We start from the raw sequence: 27,388 nt of genomic DNA, 5'->3' as shown, positions 1-27,388 counted from the left end.
ATAGGCTAATATCTTCCCAAAAAAAAAAAAAAAAAAAAAAAAAAGTATTCAGGTATGTGGCTCTCATTCTTGCATTCCTCTGATAAAACAAAGATCAAAGATCCTCTACCTGTTGGCAAAAAGGCAGGAAGATTAAAGAGGTGAGGATCAGCTTGGGAGGGAAGGAATGTGTCTGATGCCAAATTTTTGACATCATTTGTTAATCTGGGTTTGGGATAATACACAGAATCATGTATGCATCCATTTTATTTCCATTGATAGTAAATTTCTCAAGGGGATAACAACTTTACCTTCCCAGATGACCACCAGTAGGAACAGTAAGCTGACAGGGCAAAACAAATATCATACACACAATGCTTTATATATGATATACATAGAAAATACTGTCTAGTTTTGTTCGTGGTGGGGAGAAACCAGAATTGTCACCTATTTACTCACCAGTACATCAATACAAATAGGCATTTTGCCTCCCAAATGTTAAGTTACATAATGATAAACGCATGGAACACTCTGAAAAGGAAATGTTAACACATTCTGAAAACTGGCCAGATTTTCCACAGCTGTCTTCCTTAAAAGTTTAGATAGCTTCATGTAGCCCTTCCGTAATGTCAGAGCAGTAGAGATTGCTGATTCTAATATTAACAATGTAGAACAGTACATATAAGAGTTACCTGTAAACCGCAGCAGCCCACTGCATTCATTATGGAAGCATTATGAATAACCCTGTATGGAATCCCAAGCTTTACTGCACGGAGAACAAGATCACTGTGCGTTGTGGCCCTGTGGTAAGGAAGGAATGGGTTGATTTGACAAAATACGCTGACTGAGCATAACCATCAACATAGCTTGTTTTGAAAGTAAAATTAAAATGCTTCATAAGTAAAGCTATGCAGCATGCCAAGAGGGCAGTGGTAGTAAGGAATTTACTCTGATTTTACCATAACAATAAGTAGCAAAAAAAGGGCTAAAAAGCACAGGGACCCACATGAATTTCACAGCTCCCAATGGCTTTCTCAAAGTTAAAACTGCAACGGTAGCATATTTATTACTTTTTAAAGTAACTTTTGGTAGCAACTTTAAAAGGACAGTTCCATTTGTCCTTTGTCTTTTGCAGGTGTCTGCTAGATGTCTGTTGAATAGCAAATGTCAGCTAAGCTTAACACAGAGAACTTGGGCGTAACTCCAGTATTCCTACAATTAATGTGCAACCAGGCCATTTCACATTTGCACTGAGAGCCTGTGAAAACATGTTCCAAAAAAAGCACTATACAGTATACAGAACATGTTTTAAAGATTTATACATATTGTATACCCATGTATACAGTAGCGATATACTAACCTTGGAAAAGCCAAGCTTGGCTTTTAAAACTCTTCTCTTTTATATATTTATGTACTGAAATCCACGAGACTCAGGGAAAATGCATTGGGATATAAAAACAACATGCAGATTCGATCCAGAGGTAAGCAGGAGCGATCCCCTTTGAAACTTACCACAAACTGAATTTGGCTTAACATACCCATCAGTCAACATGCACCCTGCATCTTCACACTTGGACAAAACTCTCAGTCAGGTTAATTGGAGCTTTGCCCAGAGGAGGAACCGCAGGCTTAAGTTCCAAGTATGATCAGCATCAGAAGCACAAATAGATCCAAGTCAGTCTTATATTAGAATTACAATAATTTAAAATAAATTAAGTTTTATTTCAAATAGTACTGTACTTTCCACATTACATGTGAAATGTGGCAATACATTTAAATAAGAAAGCTGTCATATCTGAACAATTGCTCAGCGGTCTCCTTTTCTCCAAAGATACTTCAGTCAATGCTGCCCATTCCACAGAGGGAAACAGGGAAAGTGGTAGTATGTGGCTGAGCTGAGTAATTACACAGGAGGATTGTTTTAGCACTGACATCCTCTGTCGTTCAAGCTAAATTCTCATGGAGTTCCCTCAATCCCTGGCCTGACTATTTCCCAACCTTCGTGCATTTTTGTTATGCAACTACTTGGCCAGCTCAAGTGAATAGATACTGACACAGAAATGTGGCAGCAGCTGGTGTGGGTGGAAGGAAGTGTCAGTTTTTTTAAAACATAATAAAGGCTCATTCATCTACAGCAGATTAACTAACGGAGTCTGAATTATGGGAAATCAGGAAATACCGCTAGAAACAGACTGCAACAGTGGTTCTAAAACTTTTTTACTGGTGACCACTTTCACATAGCTAGCCTTTGAGTGTGACCCCCCCCCCTTATGAATTAAAAATACATATATATATTTAACACCATTACAAATGCTGGAGGCAAAGCAGGGTTGGGGTGGAGGTTGACAGCTCACGACCACCTGAGAGGTCCCGACCCCCCGTTTGAGAACCCCTGACCTAGGAGAACAGCAGTAAGGTAATCTAACCTTAGAATAGCTGCCTCATTAACTGCAAAACTCTCTCCTATGCCCCCCCACCCTTCCATGAGCAAAGGAGACTCAAGCACATCTGCTGAGGGAGAGCAGGAGGCTGGTTCTTCAGCCCTGCCCCTGTCTCTCCAGATCCATGGCATAAGGGCTCTGGAGACTTTTTGGGTCTGCTAATAGAGAATCAGGGAAACAGCTGGCTTTATTTACTGAAATCTGCTCCAATCAACATCTGCTCCCACTAGGCCCCTCTACAAGGGCTTCAGCACAGCTGCAGGCAGTGTGCTCACATATGGGGACTCAGCCAATTGCATCCGGGGGCCTGAGGGAGTCAGCCCTCTATGCCCTTGTCTATGCTACCACTTTCCACACTACTGGTCTAGTACCAGTAGCATCTTCACAGACAGTAGCAATTATGGAAGCAATCGCATAAACTGGATGCAGGTGGGCATTTATTTCAGTCACCACATTGTCTGACATGGTGCTAAAAGTTGCCTGGTTTACATTAACACATTCTATCAATATTGCAGACAACTGCAAATGGACCAGTAGTGGGGGAAAAGAATTGAAAAATTCCAGTGTAACTGCTCTTTGTGTGGTGCCTTTGTATCAGCAGGATGGGACATCCTTTACCTGTGGGGTTGAAAGGCCATCATCCTCCTTTCTGCACTAGCTAAACCTCTCCTTCTTGAGGACAGATTACTTGAAAACTCTGAGGTCAACTTTTGGAGAGTCCTGGCTCCTCTGTCGTCCTCACACAGGGTTTTCCACAGGATAGGACAATCCTGCCCTTTCTTACTAGGAGCAACCAGTCAGTCACCTCATAGACCCCAGGGAGCAGGCGTGCTTGGAGTAATTAGGAAGAAAAATACATCTGAAACGGGGTGCATTAAACTTCAGAACACTGTTCTTCAGTAAATTGCCTTCAACACTCCTGAGAGTCCAAACACTGACTGAAATACACACCATGGACTCTTTTAGCCTGCTTACAAATGGTTAATGTCTGTCATAGACTTTACAAATTTTATATCTACTGCTAAAAATTAATCCATACTTCCCCCTCAGATTAAAGCATCAAAAATTGACATAGTAACAGACTGAAAGAGTTAGCGTGAGAACCTTAGTTTCACTTCTTGTTTGCAATGTTTCCCCCACCTCCAACTGATTTGGCCACAGTTTAGATGATCACCCCAGAGGGAATGTTTCTATAAGGAACACGAACAAATTTTTGAACTTAGGTGCCTAGGTTAAACCATTAAATCCATTATGAGGCACTTAAGTGGCCCATTTTTCAGAGATGCTGAGAACTGGCAGCTCCTATTGATAGTAGCAGTTCTGGGTGCTCAGTCTCTCTGAACAGCAACCCACTTTTGGGTGAGGAAGGGGAGCACTTAGCTTTAGAGATCCAACTTTGAAAATTGTGGCCATATAATACACTGTACAATGCTCTAGAATGTTCTAGAACATCAACATCACCAATTAACTTCAAAGCTGCCTGGAGTTAGATTTTAGGGTCATGGTTCTCCAATATGATTCTTGCAGGGGTATCCTTACATCCTCCCTTATGGAGACCCACTGAAGTCAGTGGGGCTCCACACAGGCATTAGAATCTGCCCACATGGATCTGACTTCAGAATTGGGGCCTAAAAGCCTACACATTTAGACAACATAAATAAAAGCTTTAGAAAATTCTTTATATTTTTTCAAGACAGAGTACTATGTTATAATACAAGCATATGTTTCTAGTCATTAAAAACACTGGTATACACATTTGCAGAAGAAGGCTTGGGGAACCCCACGCAAACTCCAACTACTTTTTGATGGACACAGTAGTTACATGGCCTGTATGCCTAAACTTATTTCTGGATCAAAGCAAGAGGGTACAGGTACTGCACCTTAACTTAAGCCTGGATTCTAATGGCAATGCACAGTGCAAGTATAACTACTTTAATATTTCTAAATAGCCAGCATCACCTGCAGCTACACAGTTGAATAAAAAAATTGTCTCAATGTTTCCCCAGAGTCTGTATGCACATAAGTTATTCCTCTCCTTTATAACCTCCTGCTCCTCCCCCAAATGCACTCACTCACCAAACTGTGCTCAGTGATTTAATTTTCCCTGTGCCCCTTAAAGCTGTGATACAAGTCTTGGATCACCAGCTGGACACAAAGAGCTCTTCTATATGGCTTGACGTTACAGATTGATGATGCTTGATTGCATAGGCAGAAGGACATCCTTCTGGAGACAGAAAAAGGCTATAGCTTCCAGCAGGAATAAGAAACTGAAATAGGACGCTTAATAAACCAAACTGACAAGACATTTATAATGGCCAGCCATCCTTAAAGACTAGAATAGATAATACCATAAGCGTGTGCAACCAACACCCAGCATTCAATTAAAAAGCAACTGAAAATACAAAGCATGGTTTATAAATACAAAGCATGATTAATACATAATCGAGAAATGCACCATACTTTGTAACAAGCCTAGCACTTCTGCTATGCTGATAACATCTAAAACAAATTTTTTTTATGAAGGGCAGCTTGGATAATGGCAATTAATTTTACAGCTGTTGCTTGACTTTTGAAGGGAAGATTTATGTATCTATGTGAGTGCCAGTGGGTCTGAGATCCTATCTGATAAGGATGTTTTGCAAGCTGTTTGGGTGCAAGAACTGCAAAACAAGATGAGAATAAAGTGTGAGCCATTTATTTACATTTGTATCAAATTCAAATGTAGCCAGTTCTGCAAGAACATGAATGGGGGACACTCCTATTATCATGAAAATGGAATGTTTCTTTTTTCCAGCAAAGAAAATTATGGTAACATGAGAGAGCTCCCATTTGCTAAGGGCTAGAAGTAGCCAAATGACAAAGCCAGAAGAATAATTAAAATGTTGCTTTTTCTTACCCAAATGGATCACCAACTACAAGAAAAGCAACATCACAGAGATCAGCATCTTTTAAAATGTTATCCGCTTCTTGTTCCACTGTTTCTCTGTCAGCCAGAATCAATTCTCTCCCATAGAACTCCTCCTAGAGATTGAAGAAAAACATCAAAATGAGACAGCTGGTGATGACTTCCATTTATCTTAGTCTGTCTTCTGCAGCATCCAACCAGATATAGATTAGAAATTCGCTAAAAATGTGCTATGACCTAGTTTTTTTATATTATGTTGTAATTAACCAGTCTTGAAACCATTCTTTATTAGCATCCCCAGAGAAATGAGACTCCAACAGCTGATGCTTGGTTTCTTTGCACTTCAGATTCACCCTCCAATTCCGGTTCTGCATGCTAAATACCTTTCCATGCATGTTGATAACACATTTAGCCTCTGAACCTGCAAACACTTACCTTTAAACAGATGAGCAATCCCACTGAAGTCATGGGATTACACAAGTTCTTTAAATGAAGCATATGTGTAAGCATTTACAGGATCAGGGCCTCACATATGAACCATGACTTGGTTCGGTTCTAGAATGCTTAGTGACTATTTTGCACATCTGTACATCCTTATAACTCAAGTTTCATCATGTTATGTAAGTACTATTGTTACATTAGATAGCAAACTTCTTCAGGGCAGGGACATGTCATGTCTTCCTGTTCTGTAAGCCACCTAGCGCATTTTTGGGAGCTATAGAAATCATAGCTGTTTAGCCAACTGAGGTCAGGAAGGTCTGACTTTACAGAAGATGTGATATCAGTTCCAGCTCTGCTCTCCACCTACAAAGGACAGCGTATAAACAAGAGAACCAGCATAACAGTGATCACAGCATAAAGGAGTAACAAAGGCTTCCCTGAGAAAGGATGCTCCCGTGGTTAGGGCAGTAGCCTGGGATCTAATAGTCCTAGGTTCAATACCCTGCTCTGCCACAAACCTACTAGGTGACCTTGGGCAAGTTGCTTAGGGTTAGACCCACAAAGGTCCTTAGGCACCCAAGATCAATATTTACGTGCCACTGACATTCACAAAATTATTCCTCAGCTGGTGCATAAAGTCCCCACTGGTAGGCCTGTGCAGGGCCACTTACATCTTTATGCTGCCATACAGCTAATTAGCAGCTCGGAGCCCTAGCTCCTGCCTAAACCCCAGCAGGAAACTCACGCTTAGTATTCCCCTCCTCTCTCTCCAGTGGGGCCTGACAGCAAACCTACCAGATCGGGATATTTTTCAGGTGGGTGTGTGCACGTCTCCCAGAATAGTCAATAGCTTAGTTATAAGGGCACTCACTTGGGATGGGAGAGAACCAGGATGTGGGATCTTTTCAAATCCCTGCTCTGCCTGATTTGGAGCAGGGGCCTGAACCCAGGTCTCCCACATCTCCCATATTCCAGGAGAGCAGCCTAACAATTGGGCTGTTGGCTAAAAGATTCAAATACAGTAACTCGTCACTTAAAAGTCATTCCGGCTAATGGTGTTTCATTACTGAACAATTAGAGAACATGCTCATTTAAAGTTGTGCAATGCTCCCATACAATGTTGTTTGGCAGCCACCTGCTTTGTCCACTGCTTGCAGAAAGAACAGTTCATTGGATCTAACTGGTGGGAGCTTGGAACCAAGGTGGGCCGGCAGCCCCCCATCAGCTCCCCTAAGTTCCCTGTGCGCCAGCCACCCAGCAGGCTACCAATTGCTGGTAGTGTGCTGCTCCTGCCCTCTGCCTTGGGAGCTGCTCCCAGGAGCCTCCTGCTTGCTGTGCATGGGGGAGGGGAGGAAGAGGGGTGCTAATGTCAGTGTGTCCACCGCCCCCCTGCTCCTGCCTCCCTCTCCTTTACCCCATCTCCACAGAGCGGGGGGGACAGGATGGGACACCACAGGGCTCAGGACAGAGGGAGCTTGTGGGCAGCAGCTACTGTCTTAAATTGCTGTTCTACTTAAAAAGGCAGGGTACTTAGGGCTGGGTCAGGATACTTAAAGGGGCAATGCGCATCTCTCTCACACAGAGGGAGCCTGTCTGTCTCTCTCTGCCATGCTGTCTCCCCTCACTCCATTCCTGCTGCCTTGAAGAGTGTGAGGCTACACTTACAATGTGTTAACCCCTGAGGGCTCCGTCAAGTGCTAGTTCATCATTTAGCAGTAAGGCATTCCAGAGAAATATCCTACCTTCTCACTTCACCACCTCAGCCAAGCTTCACAATCATCGCTGCTGAGTATAGTATTAAATTGTTTGTTTAAAACTTATACTGTGTGTGTATATTTACATTAATTCTTATGGGGAAATTGGATGAGTTTAACATCGTTTTGCTTAAAGTAGCATTTTTCATGACCATTACTACAGCATTAAGCAAGGAATTACTGTAGTTCTTTCAACAAATTGAACGTCAACCTAAATAGTCAATATGCAATAGCTTAACATACATTATTTTAAGCTGGCTTGATAAAGGTTAATCAACACATCACACTGTTTGGAATTTCAGATTTATCAGAAAAGAGGGGAGTAACTGAACTGAGGAACTAAACACAAATATTTAACATTTGTTTAGTGGTAGTGCTTAAAAATCAACAAGACTGGGGTCCCACTGTGCTAGGCATTGTAGAGACATACAGTAAGTGATACATAGCTGCTCCTTCTCCTACATTAGTAATAATACTTAGCATTATTTTAATGCTGCTATCAAACCCTCAGATTTCCCTGGGATGTAGGCAAGTAAATTATAGTCCCATTTTTCAGGCAGGGAAATGGACAGAAAAGTGAATCGTCTGTTATAACCACGATTAAAATGCAGCACCCAGCTTCCATCTGCATTATTCCTCCAGACCATACTACCTTATAGTGATGGCTGATCCTAAACATTTTAACAGAACTACAGTAAGCTGTCATGTTTTTGGACCAATATTAAAGAACTTACGTCGAGCATGGTGGTGCATGCACCTGTAATCCCAGCTACTTGGGAGGCTAACGGACTGATCGATCAAAGTGATAACGTGACTAAAGTACTTTAAAAAAAAAAAAAAAAAAAAAAAGAGTCATGGTGCGACTGCATATGCCAGGTCACAACACCCAGAGCAGGGAGTGGGCCAAGCCCTGCAGGACAGGTGCCAACACTGGAGAGTGAGTGAGTGTGGGGGGGGAGGGCCCACTCTCCAACACCATCACCCAGAGCCCCAGTTTCAGAATGGAGGGGAGGATTTTACCCCAGAGCCCCACATTCTGTGAGGCCCTGCATGTCAAGAATACGAAATGGTTTTAGCAATCCGTTGCAGCCAGAGTCTTCATCTCTACACTGTTTTCTGATTAACTGTATTGCTGCTCTTATGTTATTTCCCTTCACGCCATTAAGCAGCCAGTTTCCAGGTGTCATCGACTTCTAACTTGGTCAGCAATATCATATGGGTCACACTTTTTCATTTTAAAAACTGGCCATTTATTCCTAATTTTTGTTTCCCATCTCCTATCCAGTTTCAAAGCCTTGAGAAGGCCTCTCATCCTAGGAATATTATATGTTCCTAACAATAACATATCAGTGACTTCATGAAAAGCTTTTTGAAAGACTAAAACAGCATAGTTTTTGGTTCAATATTTTGTATTTAACACATAGAGCTGCTTGGGAATCTTTTCGATGGAAAATGTAGTTTCTGCAAAATCAAGATTTTCCATAGGAAAATTTCAATTTTACCAAGGTTTTCAATTTGGAAAATCTAAACAAAATATTTTGTTTCTGGGATAGAGAAAACCTGAATCAACAAACTGAAATATTTCATTTCAGGCGGTTCAATGTTGAATTGACATCTGTGTTAAGTGCAGTGGTGCCTCACAGGAGCCGTAGTTCAGGTATTTTACACCATCATTTGCTCCTAAGGACTGGGCTCTAGACTACATCTCCCATGATGCACTGACAGCACCACAGGCAAATACAGTTTAACAATCAACAGAGCAAAACTAAGGTCTTGTGAACACAATGCATTAGTCCACATCAAAGGGGTACAAATTTTAGTGTGCACTAGTATTTTGTGTACTAACTGGCCTGTATGCACCCTGCTTATGGGCACTAAAAGTGTACACTTGAATTTACTCTTCCCTAGTACTGACTAAAGCACCACCGAAAAAGTTTCAGGTAAACAATGAAATGTTTAAGCATTTCTAAACTGGTACTTTTCTAATTTTCTGTTCTACAAAAAATTTTGATATTTGGACTTTGTCACAATTTAGGAAGAAAACAAATGTTGAAATATTGGGATTTCCTGTGGATTAACAAGCTAGAGAGGCAAGTTATTCATATAACGTGCATGGTGGTGTGTCAGGATCCTATTTACACTCGCAAAGATGCTTTACTATTCTTCCTTCTGAGGAGCTGCCTTATTATTTTTCCTGGTGATGTTACTGATTCACAATTCCCTGCATCCCCCTTAATATCTTTTTGGAAATAACAGAGTAAAGACTTTCAATTCAGTGGCACGTAAACCTACCAGTGCTTCTTTCCCTACAGTTAGGACCGACGTGTAGGCCTCCAGGTATACTCTGCGGCAGTGCTTTACGATCTCCAGCCCTTTCACGGTAATGTCTTTGGCATCTCCCAGCCCTAGTCCAACCAGATAAAGCATTTTAATCCCAGCAGTGGGCCAGAAGTCAGTTCCCGAGTGTGACCTGCCACAAGAAGGAAACAGGTGTCAGAGGGCTGGCTACCCGGGTACCTCCGCAGGGGAACACCAGGGAGACTCTTCCCCTGCAGAGCTCAGGATCAGCGGGGGCCCTGGGCAGACATCAGGCCCGGACCCCTCTAGGGGGTCACCTGGCAGTTTGATGTCCCTCGGGCAAAGCAGCCCCCACCCCGGGCTCGCAGCTTTCCCCTGTAACGTGCCCCCCCCGCTTTCGCGCCCTGGGCCGCCGCCAGGCTGCACCAGCCGCACGCGGAGCAGCCTAGGCCACCCCGGAGCGCGCTGGGCCTGGCTCCGTACAGAGCACACCGAGCCTGGAGAGGGGGGTCCCGCCTGACTCATAGGCCAAGAACCTGCTCGCTGCAGCGGCGGCCCCTCACTGCACGCCGCTCCCCCCGGCTCCCAGCCGTAAAGCCCACCTCGCTTTGCGGCGCTTTACGACGGCAGGAGGAGAGGAAGGGAGCGCTTGGAGAGAGTTGCCTACCGCGGCGGAGGAGGCGGTTTGATGGGGGCGCGGCTCAGCATGGCCACTTGGGCGCCGCTGGGCTTCCCCACGCTCCGCCTCGGCAATGGCTTACACATCCCCGTGCTGGGGCTGGGTAAGTGCCCTGCATCCCGCCCCCAGCCGGCGGCGCTGGGGACGGAGCTGAGCCCCGTGCCCGTGGCCCTGCCCAGCGCCGGTGGCCCTGTCGCACTCCAGCCCAGTGCCTGTGTCATTGTCCTACCCACAGCACATCGTGTCCCCAGCCTGCTGCCCCGTGCTTGTGTCGCTGCCCTGCCCCTCCCCGTACCACACCACACCCCCACCTCCGTGCCTATGTCATTGTCCTACCCGTACCCCACACAGCCCCCAGCCTGCTGCCCTGTGCCTGTGTCACTGCCCTGCCCCTCCCTGTACCACACCACACCCCCACCTCCGTACCTATGTCATTGTCCTACCCGTACCCCACACAGCCCCCAGCCTGCTGCCCCGTGCCTGTGTCACTGCCCTGCCCCTCCCCGTACCACACCACACCCCCACCTCCGTGCCTATGTCATTGTCCTACCCGTACCCCACACAGCCCCCAGCCTGCTGCCCCGTGCCTGTGTCACTGCCATATCCTACCCCTCCCCGTACCACACCACACCCCCACCTCCGTACCTATGTCATTGTCCTACCCGTACCCCACACAGCCCCCAGCCTGCTGCCCCGTGCCTGTGTCACTGCCCTGCCCCTCCCCGTACCACACCACACCCCCACCTCCGTATCTATGTCATTGTCCTACTTGTACCCCACACAACCCCCAGCCTGCTGCCTCGTGCCTGTGTCACTGCCCTGCCCCTCCCCGTACCACACCACACCCCCACCTCCGTGCCTATGTCATTGTCCTACCCGTACCCCACACAGCCCCCAGCCTGCTGCCCCGTGCCTGTGTCACTGCCCTGCCCCTCCCCGTACCACACCACACCCCCACCTCCGTACCTATGTCATTGTCCTACTTGTACCCCACACAACCCCCAGCCTGCTGCCCCGTGCCTGTGTCACTGCCCTGCCCCTCCCCGTGCCACACCACACCCCCACCTCAGTGCCTATGTCATTGTCCTACCCGTACACCACACAGCCCCCAGCCTGCTGCCCCGTGCCTGTGTCACTGCCCTGCCCCTCCCCGTACCACACCACACCCCCACCTCCGTGCCTATGTCATTGTCCTACCCGTATCCCACACAACCCCCAGCCTGCTGCCCCGTGCCTGTGTCACTGCCCTGCCCCTCCCCGTACCACACCACACCCCCACCTCCGTGCCTATGTCATTGTCCTACCCGTACCCCACACAGCCCCCAGCCTGCTGCCCCGTGCCTGTGTCACTGCTGTATCCTACCCCTCCCCGTGCCTCACCACACCCCCACCTCTGTGCTTATGTCCTTGTCCTACTTGTACCCCACACAACCCCCAGCCTGCTGCCCCATGCCTGTGTCAGTCTCCTACCCCTCCCTGTGCCACACCACACCCCCACCTCTGTGCCTATGTCATTGTCCTATCCGTACCCCACACACACCCCAACTTGCTACCCTGTGCCTGTGTCACTGCCCTGCCCCTCCCCGTGCCACACCACACCCCCTCCTCAGTGCCTATGTCATTGTCCTACCCATACCCCACACACACCCCAACTTGCTACCCCGTGCCTGTGTCACTGCCCTGCCCCTCCCCGTGCCACACCACACCCCCACCTCAGTGCCTATGTCATTGTCCTACCCCCCATGCCACACCCCACCCCCACCTCAGTGCCTATGTCATTGTCCTACCCCCATGCCACACCACACCCCCACCTCAGTGCCTATGTCATTGTCCTACCCGTACCCCACACACACCCCAACTTGCTACCCTGTGCCTGAGTTAGTGTCCTATCCTATCCCTCCCCATGCTGCACCACACCCCCACCTCAGTGCCTTTGTCACTGTCCTACCCCCCCATGCCACACCACACCCCCACCTCAGTGCCTATGTCATTGTCCTAACCGTACCCCACACACCCCCCAGCCTGCTGCCCCGTGCCTGTGTCACTGCCCTGCCCCTCCCCGTTCCACACCACACCCCCACCTCAGTACCTATGTCATTATCCTAACTGTACCCCACACAGCCCCCAGCCTGCTGCCCCGTGCATGTGTCATTGCCCTGCCCCTCCCTGTACCACACCACACCCCCACCTCAATGCCGATGTCATTGTCCTACCCGTACCCCACACAGCCCCCAGCCTGCAGTCCCATGCCTGTGTCACTGCTCTGTCCTACCCCTCCCCGTCCCCCACCACACCCCCACCTCAGTGCCTATGTCATTGTCCTATCCGTACCCCACACTGCACCTAGCCTGCTGCCCAGTGCCTGTGTCACTGCCTTGCCCCTCCTCATACCACACCACACCCCCACTTCAGTGCCTATGTCATTGTCCTACCCGTACCACACATAGCCCCCAGCCTGCTGCCCCGTGCCTGTGTCACTGCCGTATCCTACCCCTCCCCGTCCCCACACCACACCCCCACCTCTGTGCTTATGTCCTTGTCCTACTTGTACTCCACACAACCCCCAGCCTGCTGCCCCATGCCTGTGTCACTCTCCTACCCCTCCCCGTGCCACACCACACCCCCATCTCAGTGCCTATGTCATCGTCCTACCCATACCCCACACTGCCCCCAGCCTGCTGCCCCGTGCCTGTGTCACTGCTCTGTCCTACCCCCCATGCCACACCATACCCCCACATCAGTGCCTATGTCATTGTCCTACCTGTACCCCACACAGCCCCCAGCCTGCTGCCCCGTGCCTATGTCACTGTCCTACCCCTCCCTATGCCACACCACACCCCCACCTCAGTGCCTATGTCATTGTCTTACCCGTAGCCCACACAGACCCCAGTCTGCTGCCCTGTGCCTGTGTCACTGCCCTGCACCAGCAATCCCACATCATAGCACAGCCCACTACCCACTACCTGTGCCACTGCCCTGCACCAGCAGTCTCCTTGTAACAACATAGTCCCCAGGCCACTGTCTAGTGCCTGTATCGCTGCCCTGCTCCACCCGATGTCACCCCACACACTAGGCCACTGTTGCAACTGGGCTGTTTTCTGTGCTAGGCTTCCAAAATTCCCAAGGTAGAGTATCACAGGCCTTATTTAAATTTGCACCATTCTCTTCTCAAAGAGGGAGACTGCCACTGTATGAATATGCCCCTGCTTTCCTACTAGCCCTTTCTTCCTCCAGAAATGAGGACTGTAAACTCTGTCTATAGATAACCACCGTGTTCCTCACTGGGGGAGATTTGGGGCAGGTCTGAGTTTGTGCAAGTTGGAAGAAGGGAGATTTTTGGGGTGAGTTTTCAAAAAAGCATCTATGTTTACTCGCAAGTGTGCACCCTTACTTGCACATGCAAATCAGATGATTGTGTGCATAAATGGCTAGTTGGTTGTGTACCTATTTGCATGTGTGATTACCTGACTTGCACATTCAGTCATTGTAAAGGCACATGTATTTGCTTGTGTATTTGCAGTTTTAGACTTCAGCCCTTCTTGTATAAAAAATTGGCCCTAAATGTCACAGTGAAACACACACAGTGAAATCATCTGGCCCCAGAGCAAGATGGCTTTTTAGCATCTGTAAGTTTCGAATTACTATTGTGCAGCACCTATGTACTTGTAGATTCTGTATAGGACAATAAACACATTAAATAAAACTAGAACCCATCCACCTTTGCAGAATGAGGGAAAGTGTGGAGCAGATGTGTCTTCTCCTCAGAGGTCAGGGAAAAAAAATGGCAACTGACTTCTCTTTCTTGACATTTTTTTTTCCAGTTTCAGCAAATTTGTCTAAAGGAATGTTGCTAGATCTTGTGATTTTTACCTTAGGTCTTTCAATATTAGGTGTTTTTCTTAACGCTCCGGATGCTGGATTTAAAAGTCTCCCCAAGAATCTCAGCTTTCATTTTTTATATAAAGTACAGTAAGTTTCTAGCCCTCATGGCTGCAGGCAAATATTTGAAAATGTGGCCTTTGTGTATCCTAAAGGTTCAGACAGCAGAAGGCAAATAACTCATCTACATTTTAAAAATCTCATGATTTTGGGGAAGGGGAGTGACTCATGATCTTTCAATGCTTAAGGTTGGCAATACTGTAAGATATCACAAATGCATAGAGAGTTGATCATTGATATACAACAAACTTATCACAGTTTTGATACGAGTATGCTGTTGATACCAATAACACCTGAGGTTACTGTAATTAGAAAAAAATCATAAAATATTTCTGTTCTCTTTTTCATTTGGGAACCTTGGCACATTTGACCGAACTTTGTGTACAGTGAGTTCCAGTGTTTTGTTGATGGTCAGTTGTACTTCCTGCCTCAAACCCTAGCAGGATGACATCACTTTCATGCACTGCCCTGGGGAGATCTTCACTCTTCCTTCCCTGTATGCACATTCTGTCCCAGATTCTGTAAAATGGTATTTATTTACTAGCAAGAGGAGTAGCCAAAGGTGAAACTCAAGAGATCTCAGGCAGGTGTATATACAGAGCACATCTTGATTTTTTTTTCCAGCTTTACTTATTGTATTTCCTGCCCACACACACACTATTTTTTTTACCTCCTCTCCCCTTTTTTTGTCCAGTGGAGAAAAATTAGGGTGAGAAAGTAATGAATTGTCCTGCTATTTTGAAACAAAATTTCCAAAAATGCAATTTTTTTTAAAGACTGAATAAATTCTAATGGAAGAAATATCAACCAGCCTTAATGTTCAGTGTTGCTCTTAGATCATCCCAAAGGACCTTTCTGATCTTCAGCTGCGGAATCAGAAAGTCACTTACAAAATTTTTAAGATTTAAAAACACCAAAAAACTGTGTGGACATACTATTTAAGGGATCCCTTCTGTAAGAAAGTTGGATGTTCAAAAATTAGTTAATGGTAAAAGGTTATGTAGATAATCAGTCCACCCTAGTTTAAGTCATCATCTCGCTACTACCACTTTTGGGCCCAAATTTTGCCCCTTCTCTTGAATGGGAGTTTTGTATGATAGTGGAGATAGTGAAAAATTGGCCCTAAATGTCACAGTGAATAGTGGAGATAGTGGAGTTTGGTCCTTTGGTTTCAGCAACAAATCCACGAAGGATTGACTCTTCTGGGAAACTTAAGGGGAAATAGTATCCGAGGGGTAGCCGTGCTAGTCTGGATCTGTAAAAAGCAACAAAGAGTCCTAACTAATACTACTCCTCTGATACTTGACACCATGCAAGGCACTGCATTTAGCCATATGGAATGGAAATCTATCAACCTCATGAAGAAACTTGCACAAATACAGACATACATCTGTTAGTCTTAAAGGTGTCACAGGACTCTTTGTTGCTTCAGGGGAAATAGGCACCAGTTTGCAGAGTGGGATGCGGGAGAGTAATGCTTCAATATTCCTAACATGTAAAGCGTGGAAGTGTGACAAGGAGGCATAATGCAGGTGCCTAAGGATCAAGAATACAATCTTGCAAATCCTTTGTTTATCTGGGGGTTATGCATGTGAGTAAAATTAGGCACATGTTAAATTTTCAGGATTGTAAAGAGGGTTCATGAAGATGGAAACAAATATTCTTTGCTGAGTTAAAGTTAGGCTAAATCTTTCAGTGGTTATTTAATCAGTTCATGAAAACAATGAAGTGGATCACCACATTAAAAAAAATTAATCACTTTTGTTTATCTGCTTAAAGTACATAGTTCAAATCCAATTTACGAATACTAGGACTAGGAGCTTGGTGGTAAACATTGCGTCATTGATGGGGATGGTGTTGCATAATAAAAGTCCGATGAATATATTCTGTAATACAAGCACGGTATTGCCAACCACAAGTGTTCAAAAATCATGAGTCAGGCCGCCAAAAGTCATGAGGGAGGCTTAAAAATCAAAAGATTAAAAAAAAGAATGGAGGCGTGTTTATATTTCCTTTCTGTGTTTGAGTCTTCAGCATTCACATTCTCTAGCTTTTCTCTACAACCATAAGGGCTAGAAATTTTTGAAAGCTGAGATTCTCGTGTAATCCAATAACTCCACGAGCTAAGGCTTTAAGAAGAGTACAGAAAATCCCAATAGAAGGCAACAGTGCAACCAGTGATTACAAAGGGAGTTCTTGGCCTAATACTATAGTCCTAACACAGATACTGCTGCCAGGCATGAGGGTTTATGCATGGGGATCCATATGCAAAATTCTGGTCACAGGCAAAACTCACACTGAAGTCAGTGGGATTTTTGGATTAGACTGTCTGTACAGATATTTTTGTTGAAGGCTACTAGATGTCATTTGCTGTATTTACAGCCTTGCTTTTTACTCTGTCAAACCCATCTTTTTGCTATAGTAAGTTAATGCCTTATTCTGAGACTTTTGGATTTACATATTATACTTTGCAGGATTGAGACTGCACTGTTCATTCACCCAGTGGGGCAAATACTCGTAGTTTATTAATAGTCATATTATGATAAGCGAGTAAATTTGGTTTTTTTATAATAATTGTAATTAATGAAAACATGTTTCTTAAAAAATCACATTCTGAGCCTGAAAATAGGAGAATGATAATGAAAACATATTTTTGTCAATAACAAAATTAAAATCTAAAATATTGATAGCATAGCAAACAATCCGACACTAGAGTTAATAAACCACTCAAGGGAGCTTTGTTTACTTAAAGATGTAAAAGGGTAGAAACCTATGTGGACACCACACAGTAGCAGTTTTGATCAAAGCTAGCAATGGGTCAGAGAAACTGCTTTATAAAAATCAGCATAGCTGAGACTACAAACTAACCGGAATATATCCCTGCTATGCCTGTTCAGGCATCAGAGTTTTCATAAAGTTTGAAAGAAAGGATTTCCCTCTTTCTTATCAGCGAAGCAGAGCAAAGCAGATATTCCTTCCCTCTGTTCTTTGAGAATTAGAGAAAAGGATTTTCTTGTTCATTGAACCGCCGTTGACACATCTTGAAAAAATAAGTTTCTCTTGGATTTGAACATTCTTTTTGGCACCTCCACTGCCCCAATTATATATCTCCCCCTCACAGCCATCAGAATTTGCACCTTGGCTGTTGGTTCTGCAGAATCCAAGCATTAAACTGATATGCAGCCTGAACTACCCTCTTATTCGTAAAGATTGTTCCCTCTATTAAGTCAGCGTAGCAGCATGTAGGTAGGAGAGTGTGACTAATCCTGTGCTGCAGCTGCCCATGCTGTACATGTTAAGTTGATAAATAAAGGACTTCAGTCTTCCTGACATACACAAAGAATGAACTTTCCCAGATGGGAGTGTGGGGCAAGGATGGCCTGGGACAGAGGCATGGCCAATAGATCCCACAAAGGGAGAGCAAACCAGCCAGAGGTTACTGCAGCCCTGAAGCTATAGTAAATGCTGTCTAGTGGCTCTGCTGCTACCCTTCAGTCAGAAGGATTTCTCTCTCCTCCCCCCAGCATAGAGGCCTGGAATCTCAAACCTGATTTTTCAAACATTTTTGTTCATGACTATTATTTTTTTGTGCTCGTTTTATGGCAAATTAAATCTGAGCTCTTGTATGTTGTAAAGCAAACTAGTTAATTTGACCATCTGATTAAGGTCAGATACTCTTTCATGCATCATTTGAAGAGCTTTTCTTTTTTTCCTCTTCTCCTTTGTGACCTTTCCAAAAGCCTCTTTCGTTTGACAGCATGTTATAAAACTCAAGTACCTTTTCCAAATCATTCCACATGAAGCATTATTTATTCTACTTTAGTTAAATATTACAGCTTCTCTGTGATTTTAAAAAAACCCACAACACCAAAAACACTTGTTCTTTGTCTGGGGCACTGGAATCAAGCCAAACAGAAACCATCAAGTAATTAAGCTGTAAAATAAAAGGAGTTTCCACTTCTCTAATATAGAATAGAAGATCTAAATATTCCAGCACAGTTTCTTTTCAAGTCTGTGAGGCAGATTCATCTTCACCAGTTTTACATTGGTTTTACACACTTCTGACTTCAGTGAAGTTATCCTAGGTTTACACCAATATAAATGAGGGCAGAATCAGGCCCAGTGGCTTCAGAAGCGAGCTATCAGAGACAGCGTGTGAAATCCTGGCTCCAATGAAGTCTAGGGGAGTTTTGCCATTAACTTTAATGGGGTCAGGATTTCACTCAGAATCTTTCTTTTAAACTTTTAGTATTTACTACACAGTGCCAAAAAACATTTTGACACTGCTATAAAATTGTAGCCACTCAGTAGCATTGAAATATGTATTTCAATCTTTTTGAAGTATTTTGCTTATTAAAATCACTTTGTTTTATTATTGTTTAACCTTAGTTTAATAAGGCTTGAAGCAGCTGTCTTTCTTGGCACAGAGAGTGTATGAAGTAACCTATGTAATTCAAATGGCTCGTTTTATTCCCTATGATTTAGGTTTTTTTATTTAATTCATAGCATTGTCTTTGATCTGTGAAAGTTGAATTGAAGAATAAGTTCCTAATTACTGAGTTAGAGATTACATTGACAATGCACTAATTCAGATAGTTCTCTTTTGCTGTCAATCACTCCAATGTAATGAGAATATGTAGATTTCTGACTGCCTCAGAAATTATTTCCTCCGCCCACCAGCCCCCACTGGAGATTGTAAAACTACAAATTTCTTATCCCTGTATTTGGAATTGCTGATGATTGGGGGAAGAATCTATCTATCTCTAATACTCCCTTGTATTCTTTTCAAAATAGTTTGGCTGCTTCAGTCATTCAGTAAGAACTAAACAATTGTTAATAGAGCTTCCTAAGTGAAAACCCAAGACAGGAACTAACAAAACAGAGAAGCAAGAAAATTCAGTTAAATTTGAAACACTCTGGGCCAATAACTTCTGTCAGATATGACTTCAAAGAGGTGATTCTTGATTTACAGTCTTATAACTGTTGTTGTACCTGTGTTGGTCCAACGATTATTAGAAAGACAAGGTGAGAGAGGTAATATCTTTTATTGGATCAACTTTTGTTGGTGAGAGAAACAAGCGTTAGCTCGAAAGTTTGTCTCTCTCACCAACAGAAGCTGGTTCAATAAAAGATATTACCTCACCCACCTTGTCTCTCAACGTTATAACTGACAACAGAATTTGTGTCTCTGACCTCTTCTTTTCTGTTGCTACCTAGATAGAGCACTGTATAGAAAATGGCTTGTAACCTCGCCAGCTATTCTGAGGACCGTATAATATATAGAAACAATAAGGCAATATTAAAAAGTGCTTAAGTTCGCCTCAAAACACTTCAAGCAAAAAAGCATATGTTATGTTTATATTTGTGGTCAAGCTGTTATTTCTTGAAAATACAATGGCTAGCATTGTGGTGCATGCCAGGGGCTTCTAAATGCTGCCACAAGACAAATAAATAAATAAATTAATAATAGTACTATAATAGTAAAGGGTTGTTGGTTCCGCCTTAACTGTGCTGGTGCTCAGAGCTTGAATAATTGACTTAGTAGTAAAGAGTGGGGAACTTTCCCTGGTGAGTTGGTGGAGGAGTGGTGGATAAGCCAATTTCTGCAGAATTTAAAATTTCATTATAAATAAATTCTAACCCTTGTGGAATTGAATTTTAACCAGTGCAGTGCCGTCTTCATAAGTCTGAGAACAGACAGCTCCAATGTGTCTGCTTCTGCTTAAGCTTTCCTAAACTGCATGGGGAAATGAACATAGCCTATGGGTCAGTGTGTAACTCTCCAAAATCATGTTGATTGGCAAGCGGCACAGACAGGCACTTGAGTTATTCATGATGGAGAAGGACCCCAAAACTGGAAGGTGGGGCGGACTTTGGGTATCAGAGACCAATACTTCACTATTCACAATAACCAGAAGATTGGCAGGATAGAAGAGCAGCTGAGGGATGGAGTTTCACATTTTTTAAGACACTTTTTAGCCAGAGGCTGATGTAAAAGACAGAGCCCATAAGCAGCTCCAAGAACACCGTTCTGGCAGAAATCCAGTACCTTTCCCATTCACAGCAACTAGAAGTGGCAGAAAAGCTATATTTTTTTATCACACTGTTCATGGAGTTTATTTGTTTCCACCCCATGCCGTTTTTGTGTGTTTGCCTCTAGCTAGTTAGGAACCTGGTAAATTTGTCAAGGTCTAATGGTGTTTCTGGAGTAGGAGAGAGAAAACAAATAGAGAGACAGAACAGGGATTGAGAGATCACTTTCTGCAACTGATCATTGCCTTTCTGCTGCTACGCTTTCTTTTACCAAAACTGCTCTTGGTCAGGAGGCCACAGAGTGTGGGGTGACTGGACATTTTAAAATGCCTGTGAACCTCATTATATACTGACTGCAAGGTGAGCAGCTATGAAAACCTTTACTTGTTTATGTCCTGACTTCATTATTTAGATTGGCAACTTAAATTGTAGCCATAACCAGGCAAATGACTATAAAAAACCAGCACCTTATTCTACAGAAGTGATCCCTGTAACTGATTTAGTCTTATCCACTGACTTGGATAATAAAAAAATAAATGTTTTTTATTAACTTGCACTGATTTCAGCATTCAGGGTTAGGACATACAGTACTATCAATTTGCATTATGGCAATTTGATTATGGCAATATAATATTTCCTGTACTATTCTCTGTTCCCTTTATTAAAATGCCTAATATTTCTGGAGCAATCACTGCTCTTTCAATATAACATCTGTAACCTCTTGCGAACAAGACTGAGATAATTCAGGACCTGTTGGTGCATACAAATATTTTAAATTGTACCTTCCAATGTGCATTATCTTGCATGTGTCCACACTATGTCCTGCAGTTTTGTTACTCATTTTTCTAGTTTTATTAGGTTCCTTTTAGAGGTGCTCAGTTCTTTCTGATCTGACCAACATAAGAAAGGGCCTCCTCCTGCTCCCACTGAAATCAATGGAAGTGGCAGCAGGATTGGGCTCTAATTTTGTGTCATCCACAATTTTGCCATATTGCTTTTTGCACCTCTTTCAGATCAAGAAATTTATGGAACATTGGTCCTGGTACCAAGCTGTATGGCATGCATCACTGTTAATCTTATTCCATACTGAGAATCGGCTGTTTATTCCTTCTCTTTGTTTTCTGTCTCAACTAGATTTTTGTTGTAATCTTGGCAGAATTTTACTTCTCACTCTTGGTTACCATGTTTCCTTAATAGCCTCTTGTGATGAACTAAATGCCATGTCTACAAATCACCCTCTCTCTCTCTCTCTCATATTCATCCATCAGTTCAGTAGCTCTGACCTAGAGAAGCTGTAATTGATCTTTGAGGCCCTCCAGATACTTCACTTGCTACATACATTCAAAACATGGCCACTCTCCAGGCAGCAGTTTATTTGCACTCAGGCAACAGAATGAGCATGCTATTATATCCTGACTAAACTGTTGGCCTAGTCCCTCCATTACTTCCCCCTGATTTCACCCAGTTCCAACTTGGTGCTTATTTACTTCACTTTAAAAACTTGCTTAACACCAATCTAACTCATTTTAAATGGTACCTGCAAATGGGGAAAAAATGTGCACCTTTTTTGCTACCATTTATGGGAATTTACAGTACGTATGAAATGGAGGCCTAAATATTTGTACCAAGTTCATTCTAATGTCAAGAATTTCTGTGCAAGTGTGACTCTCTCCCCAGGTGAATTCTAAAGACTCTTGATTGATTGCAGCCATATTCCCATACCTATGTTCTGAAGAAAGAGGTTTATGAAAAACCCATGAGGCCCTCCTGGAACTCTCAAAAGCCAAATTCAACCCTCAATTGTATTTCCATTTGGATTAGAGTATGTGGTGTGAGTGCTGCCACCTAGTGGGGAGTAAGAGGAAAGGGAAATAAGATAAAACGGGGGTTGGCAACCTTTCAGAAGTGGTGTGCCGAGTCTTCGTTTATTCACTCTAATTTAAGGTTTCACATGCCAGTAATACATTTTAATATTTTTAGAAGGTCTCTTTCTATAAGTCTATAATATATAACTAAACTATTGTTGTATGTAAAGTAAATAAGGTTTTCAAAATGTTTAAGAGGCTTCATTTAAAATTAAATGAAAATCCAGAGCCCTCTGGGCTGGTGGGCAGGACCTGAGCAGTGTGAGTGCCACTAAAAACCAGCTCGTGTGCCAACTTCGGCGCCAGTGCCATAGGTTGCCTACTCCTGGTATAAAAGTACTGCTCTCATTTTAGGGAGGGGAAAACCATATAAAAATCTACTTCCTTTCAGAATAGATTCCTCTTGTGCTAGTCCCACATGACATTGTTTGTTTTACAAAGACTGGCTCACGTGGATGATTTCTTAGCTACAAGAGCAGTCTCTCCATTTGTCCAAATTCATGATCGGGTCCACAAATTATCTGTAATTTAACAGCAGAAAGTTAACCAGTTTACTCTCATGCTGGGTTCTCTGGCACTTCTTGTTCATGTGACACGGATGCAAATTGTGTCACTGGTACACGTCCATACAGTAAGAGGACAGTAAGAATTCTGCACCCTCATCCAGTGGGCAAGTGATTCTCACTTGAATGAAACATAGCACCATAAATAGTCATTGCCCAAGATTAGTTAAGTCCAAAAACTAAACAGTTAACATTAATAATGAAAAGTAAATTCAATTTTTAAAACAATCACTTTTAATATTCAAAAATGTTATTAATATAGATGAAGACATTTTAAATACTGTATGTGATTTTTAACCTAATAGTGTTAATTTTAACTGAAAGTGGTTTTGTGTAATATAAAAATCCAGTTTGTATTTTCTTTGTTTGACAACTTTATTACATAAAAGAAATAATATAAAGCAATCTCCAGATGGGCAATGGAGTGGTAAGAGTTAAATATAATAACTTTGAAATGAATGGTAAAACAAACCAAGTGTATTTAATTTTAGTTGTTCATTGTGCTTTTATGATGTACAAAGATGTTTTAAAACTTTTTGTTTAAAAAAGTGTTTTTCTGCCTGTGAGCTACCCCTGGTGTTATCTGGACCAGTGATTTGCTAGATTACTCCAATCCTCAACTCTGGGAGTCAGCCTTACCCTGCTCTGCTGTGAGAACCCCCACTCCGGGGCAGTTCATGCACAGCCTCTAGCATGTAAGCTGCTCCTAGTTATATGAGTAAGCGTTTTTGGCCAGCCGCTGCTTGGATTATGCAACTGAAGGACGCTAGCCAATATCTCCGATCCCAGACACAACCCTAGGAACCTGCATCTTGCAATGTCCAGTTATATGAGTTCATCAATTTAACAATGTATCAGGCTTGTTATCCCAAGGGGAGTCTCTGACATGCTTCAAACCAAACGCACTGTTTCAGGTAGAATAAACAAACATTTATTAACTACAAAAGATAGCTTTTAAGTGATTATAAGTCAAAGCACGGCAAGTTGGATTTGATCAAATGAAATAAAAGCAAAATGCATTCTAAGATAATCTTAACACTTTCAGTGCCCTTACAAACTTAGATGCTTTTCACCACAGGCTGGCTGGTTGCCCTTCAGCCAGGTTCTGTCCTTTGATCAGCGCTTCAGTTGCTTGGTGGTGGTGTCTGTAGATGGAGGTGGAAGAGAGAGCCAGCATGGCAAACGTCTCTCCCTTTTATCATGTTCTTTCTTCCCTCTTGACTTTGCCCCCTCCCTTTAGGGTAAGGTGAGCATTACTTCATTGTAGTCCCAAACTGACCAAGGGAAGAGGGGGTGACTCACTCGAGAGTCCAACAGATCCTTTGTTGCTGCCTAGGCCAGTGTCCTTTGTTCCTGTGAGGCTGGGCTGGGTTTGTCCCATACATGTCCTGATAAAGTGTGAACTGCCCCTCTGTTCCTGGAGAGTTTTGCCTGGGCATTTTTTTAAGCCATGAGGACACATTTTCAACCTCATAATTATATACAGGAAATTACAACCTATAACATTACTATAACAACAATGATCAGTGTATCATGAGCCTTCCAAAGACACCCAACATGACAAACTTTGCATTGGATACCACGTAATCATAAAAGGATGAACATGGGGGTGCAGGTTGTTGCACTGAAATACAGAATGTCACACTGCTCCACCCCCTTTTTTCACCTTTTGAATATCATGTTTGAAGCAGAAAGCCCCACTTCCTTCTTTGCCAGAGGTCCTTGGCAAGTTCTTTGGAAGAGGTGAATAGTGATGTCACATGAGGTGTAACCTAAGCTGCAGCAGTCCCTCATCTATCTCCCTCCCCCATCCCACAACTGAGATAGAAGGGGTGCTGATTCATAGACTTCCTTTAGGTCCTCTAGTATTCTTGCCAAGGGCCTCCAGCAAAGAGAGTGATATGAAGACCTGATTATGCAGAACACAAGCAAGAGGAGAAACAACAGGATAAAAGGGTTATTTGCAAATCATCTTTAAGATAGTCTTCATACGTTATAAAGAAACTTTTTTTTTTTTGCTGTTCACATTTACATTTCATATACAGTATGCTCAGTTCCCTGTACTCAGTGCATGAAAGGAAGTCCTTTGCATTCTAGTACATAATTATATTCTAAGGCTGTATGTAATAGGAAGTATAAAAAATGTAGTTTGTCTTGAAGACATTGAGAATGTATCTTTTCATTTTCCTATTTGAAACTAAAAACAAAACACATTTAATCAGAGGGGTAACTTATTGTCAATCTTTAATGCTCAGTTTTAAGCCCCTGTGCTGCAAACAGATGTGCTAATGCTGACCTTTGCCCCAAACACACTAACTCCAGTGGACCTCAGCAGGATTCTATGTGAGTCTAAGAGCCTGCATCACTGCATCAGTTTGCAGGATTGGAGTCTCTGCCTTATTTCAGCAAAGTATTTAAGCACATCCTAACTTTAAACACGAGTAGTCTCACTGGCTTCAGGGGCACTACTGTTGTGGTTAAAGTTAGGCACAAGCTTTAGTACCTTGCTGAACTGGGGTCTACACCAGCAATAGCTCTCAAGTATACTATATGATCATTATTGTAGCTATGCATGGTGTCAAGCATCAGAGAGGTAGCCGTGTTAGTCTGGATCTGTAAAAGCATGCGTGTGACTAAGTGGGTATTCACCCATGAAAGCTCATGCTCTAATACTTCTGTAAATCTATAAAGTGCCACAGGACTCTTTGTCATTATTGTAGCTATGTTTTCAATTCCAAAGGTATCTAGATATAGACTCTAGGACTGGAAGGGACCTCGAGAGGTCATCGAGTCCAGTCCCCTGCCCTCATGGCAGGACCAAATACTGTCTAGACCATCCCTAATAGACATTTATCTAACCTACTCTTAAATATCTCCAGAGATGGAGATTCCACAACTTCCCTAGGCAATCTATTCCAGTGTTTAACTACCCTGACAGTTAGGAACTTTTTCCTAATGTCCAACCTAAATCTCCCTTGCTGCAGTTTAAGCCCATTGTTTCTTATTCTATCATTGGAGGCTAAGGTGAACAAGTTTTCTCCCTCCTCCTGATTGACACCCTTTTAGATACCTGAAAAACTGCTATCATGTCCCCTCTCAGTCTTCTCTTTTCCAAACTAAACAAACCCAATTCCTTCAGCCTTCCTTCATAGGTCATGTTCTCAAGACCTTTAATCATTCTTGTTGCTCTTCTCTGGACCCTCTCCAATTTCTCCACATCTTTCTTGAAATGCGGTGCCCAGAACTGGACACAATACTCCAGTTGAGGCCTAACCAGCGCAGAGTAAAGCGGAAGAATGACTTCTCGTGTCTTGTTTACAACACACCTGTTAATGCATCCCAGAATCACGTTTGCTTTTTTTGCAACAGTATCACACTGTTGACTCATATTAAGCTTGTGGTCCACTATGACCCCTCGATCTCTTTCTGCCATACTCCTTCCTAGACAGTTTCTTCCCATTCTGTATGTGTGAAACTGATTGTTCCTTCCTAAGTGGAGTACTTTGCATTTATCTTTATTGAAATTCATCCTGTTTACCTCAGACCATTTCTCCAATTTGTTCAGATCATTTTGAATTTTGACCCTGTCCTCCAAAGCAGCTGCAATCCCTCCAAGTTTGGTATCGTCCGCAAACTTAATAAGCGTACTTTCTATGCCAACATCTAAATCGTTGATGAAGATATTGAACAGAGCCGGTCCCAAAACAGACCCCTGCGGAACCCCACTTGTTATACCTTTCCAGCAGGATTGGAAGCCATTAATAACTACTCTCTGAGTACAGTTATCCAGCCAGTTATGCACCCACCTTATAGTAGCCCCATCTAAATTGTACTTTCCTAGTTTATCTATAAGAATATCATGCGAGACCGTATCAAATGCCTTACTAAAGTCTAGGTATATCACATCCACTGCTTCTCCCTTATCCACAAGGCTCGTTATCCTATCAAAGAATGCTATCAGATTAGTTTGACACGATTTGTTCTTTACAAATCCCTGCTGGCTATTCCCTATCACCTTACCACCTTCCAAGTGTTTGCAGATGATTTCTTTAATTACTTGCTCCATTATCTTCCCTGGCACAGAAGTTAAACTAACTGGTCTGTAGTTTCCTGGGTTGTTTTTATTTCCCTTTTTATAGATGGGCACTATATTTGCCCTTTTCCAGTCTTCTGGAATCTCCCCCGTCTCCCATGATTTCCCAAAGTTAATAGCTAGAGGCTCAGATACCTCCTCTATTAACTCCTTGAGTATTCCAGGATGCATTTCATCAGGCCCTGGTGACTTGCAGGCGTCTAACTTTTCTAAGTGATTTTTTACTTACTCTTTTTTAATTTTATCTTCTAAACCTACCCTAATATATTAGCATTGTAGATTTTAACTCTCTTTGTATGAAGGTATTTTAAATGTTAGTTTTGTAATTATTGACCTCATAGTAAATTAACTCTCTTTCCTGCACCTGTTTAATATTTTTTTAAATATTGCCTTCTTTC

The 27,388-nt window shown here is 43.2% G+C and overlaps 2 protein-coding genes across 6 annotated transcripts in view; one reads left to right on the top strand and one right to left on the bottom strand.

Moving 5' to 3' along the window:
- The window catches only part of DPH5 (diphthamide biosynthesis 5), a 28,948-nt gene extending 18,348 nt beyond the window's left edge, over nucleotides 1–10,600 (bottom strand). Inside the window, exons 1-4 of one of the 5 annotated variants that reach the window (XM_030572441.1) lie at nucleotides 10,486–10,600; nucleotides 9,813–9,990; nucleotides 5,317–5,441; nucleotides 672–780 (exon numbers count right to left, since the gene is read on the bottom strand). In XM_030572441.1, the coding sequence (XP_030428301.1) occupies nucleotides 672–780; nucleotides 5,317–5,441; nucleotides 9,813–9,990; nucleotides 10,486–10,583 (510 nt within the window). In that variant the 5' untranslated portion in view covers nucleotides 10,584–10,600. Of the gene's footprint in view, nucleotides 1–671; nucleotides 781–5,316; nucleotides 5,442–9,812; nucleotides 9,991–10,135; nucleotides 10,244–10,354 lie in introns of those variants that run through there. The other 4 variants (XM_030572444.1, XM_030572443.1, XM_030572446.1 and 1 more) reach the window with 4 other exon arrangements.
- Nucleotides 10,601–14,065: 3,465 nt separating this feature from the next.
- LOC115656129 (uncharacterized oxidoreductase YtbE-like) overlaps nucleotides 14,066–27,388 on the top strand; it is an 89,752-nt gene continuing 76,429 nt past the window's right edge. The window contains exon 1 of the mRNA XM_030572447.1: nucleotides 14,066–14,123. The gene's annotated coding sequence lies outside the window, so the exon portion shown is untranslated. The remainder of the gene's footprint in view (nucleotides 14,124–27,388) is intronic.

This window comes from Gopherus evgoodei, chromosome 8, assembly GCF_007399415.2.
Source record: "Gopherus evgoodei ecotype Sinaloan lineage chromosome 8, rGopEvg1_v1.p, whole genome shotgun sequence".
NCBI classification, from domain to species: domain Eukaryota; kingdom Metazoa; phylum Chordata; order Testudines; family Testudinidae; genus Gopherus; species Gopherus evgoodei.
Note: the sequence above shows the minus strand (reverse complement) of the source record. Positions and strands in the feature narration are given on the sequence as shown.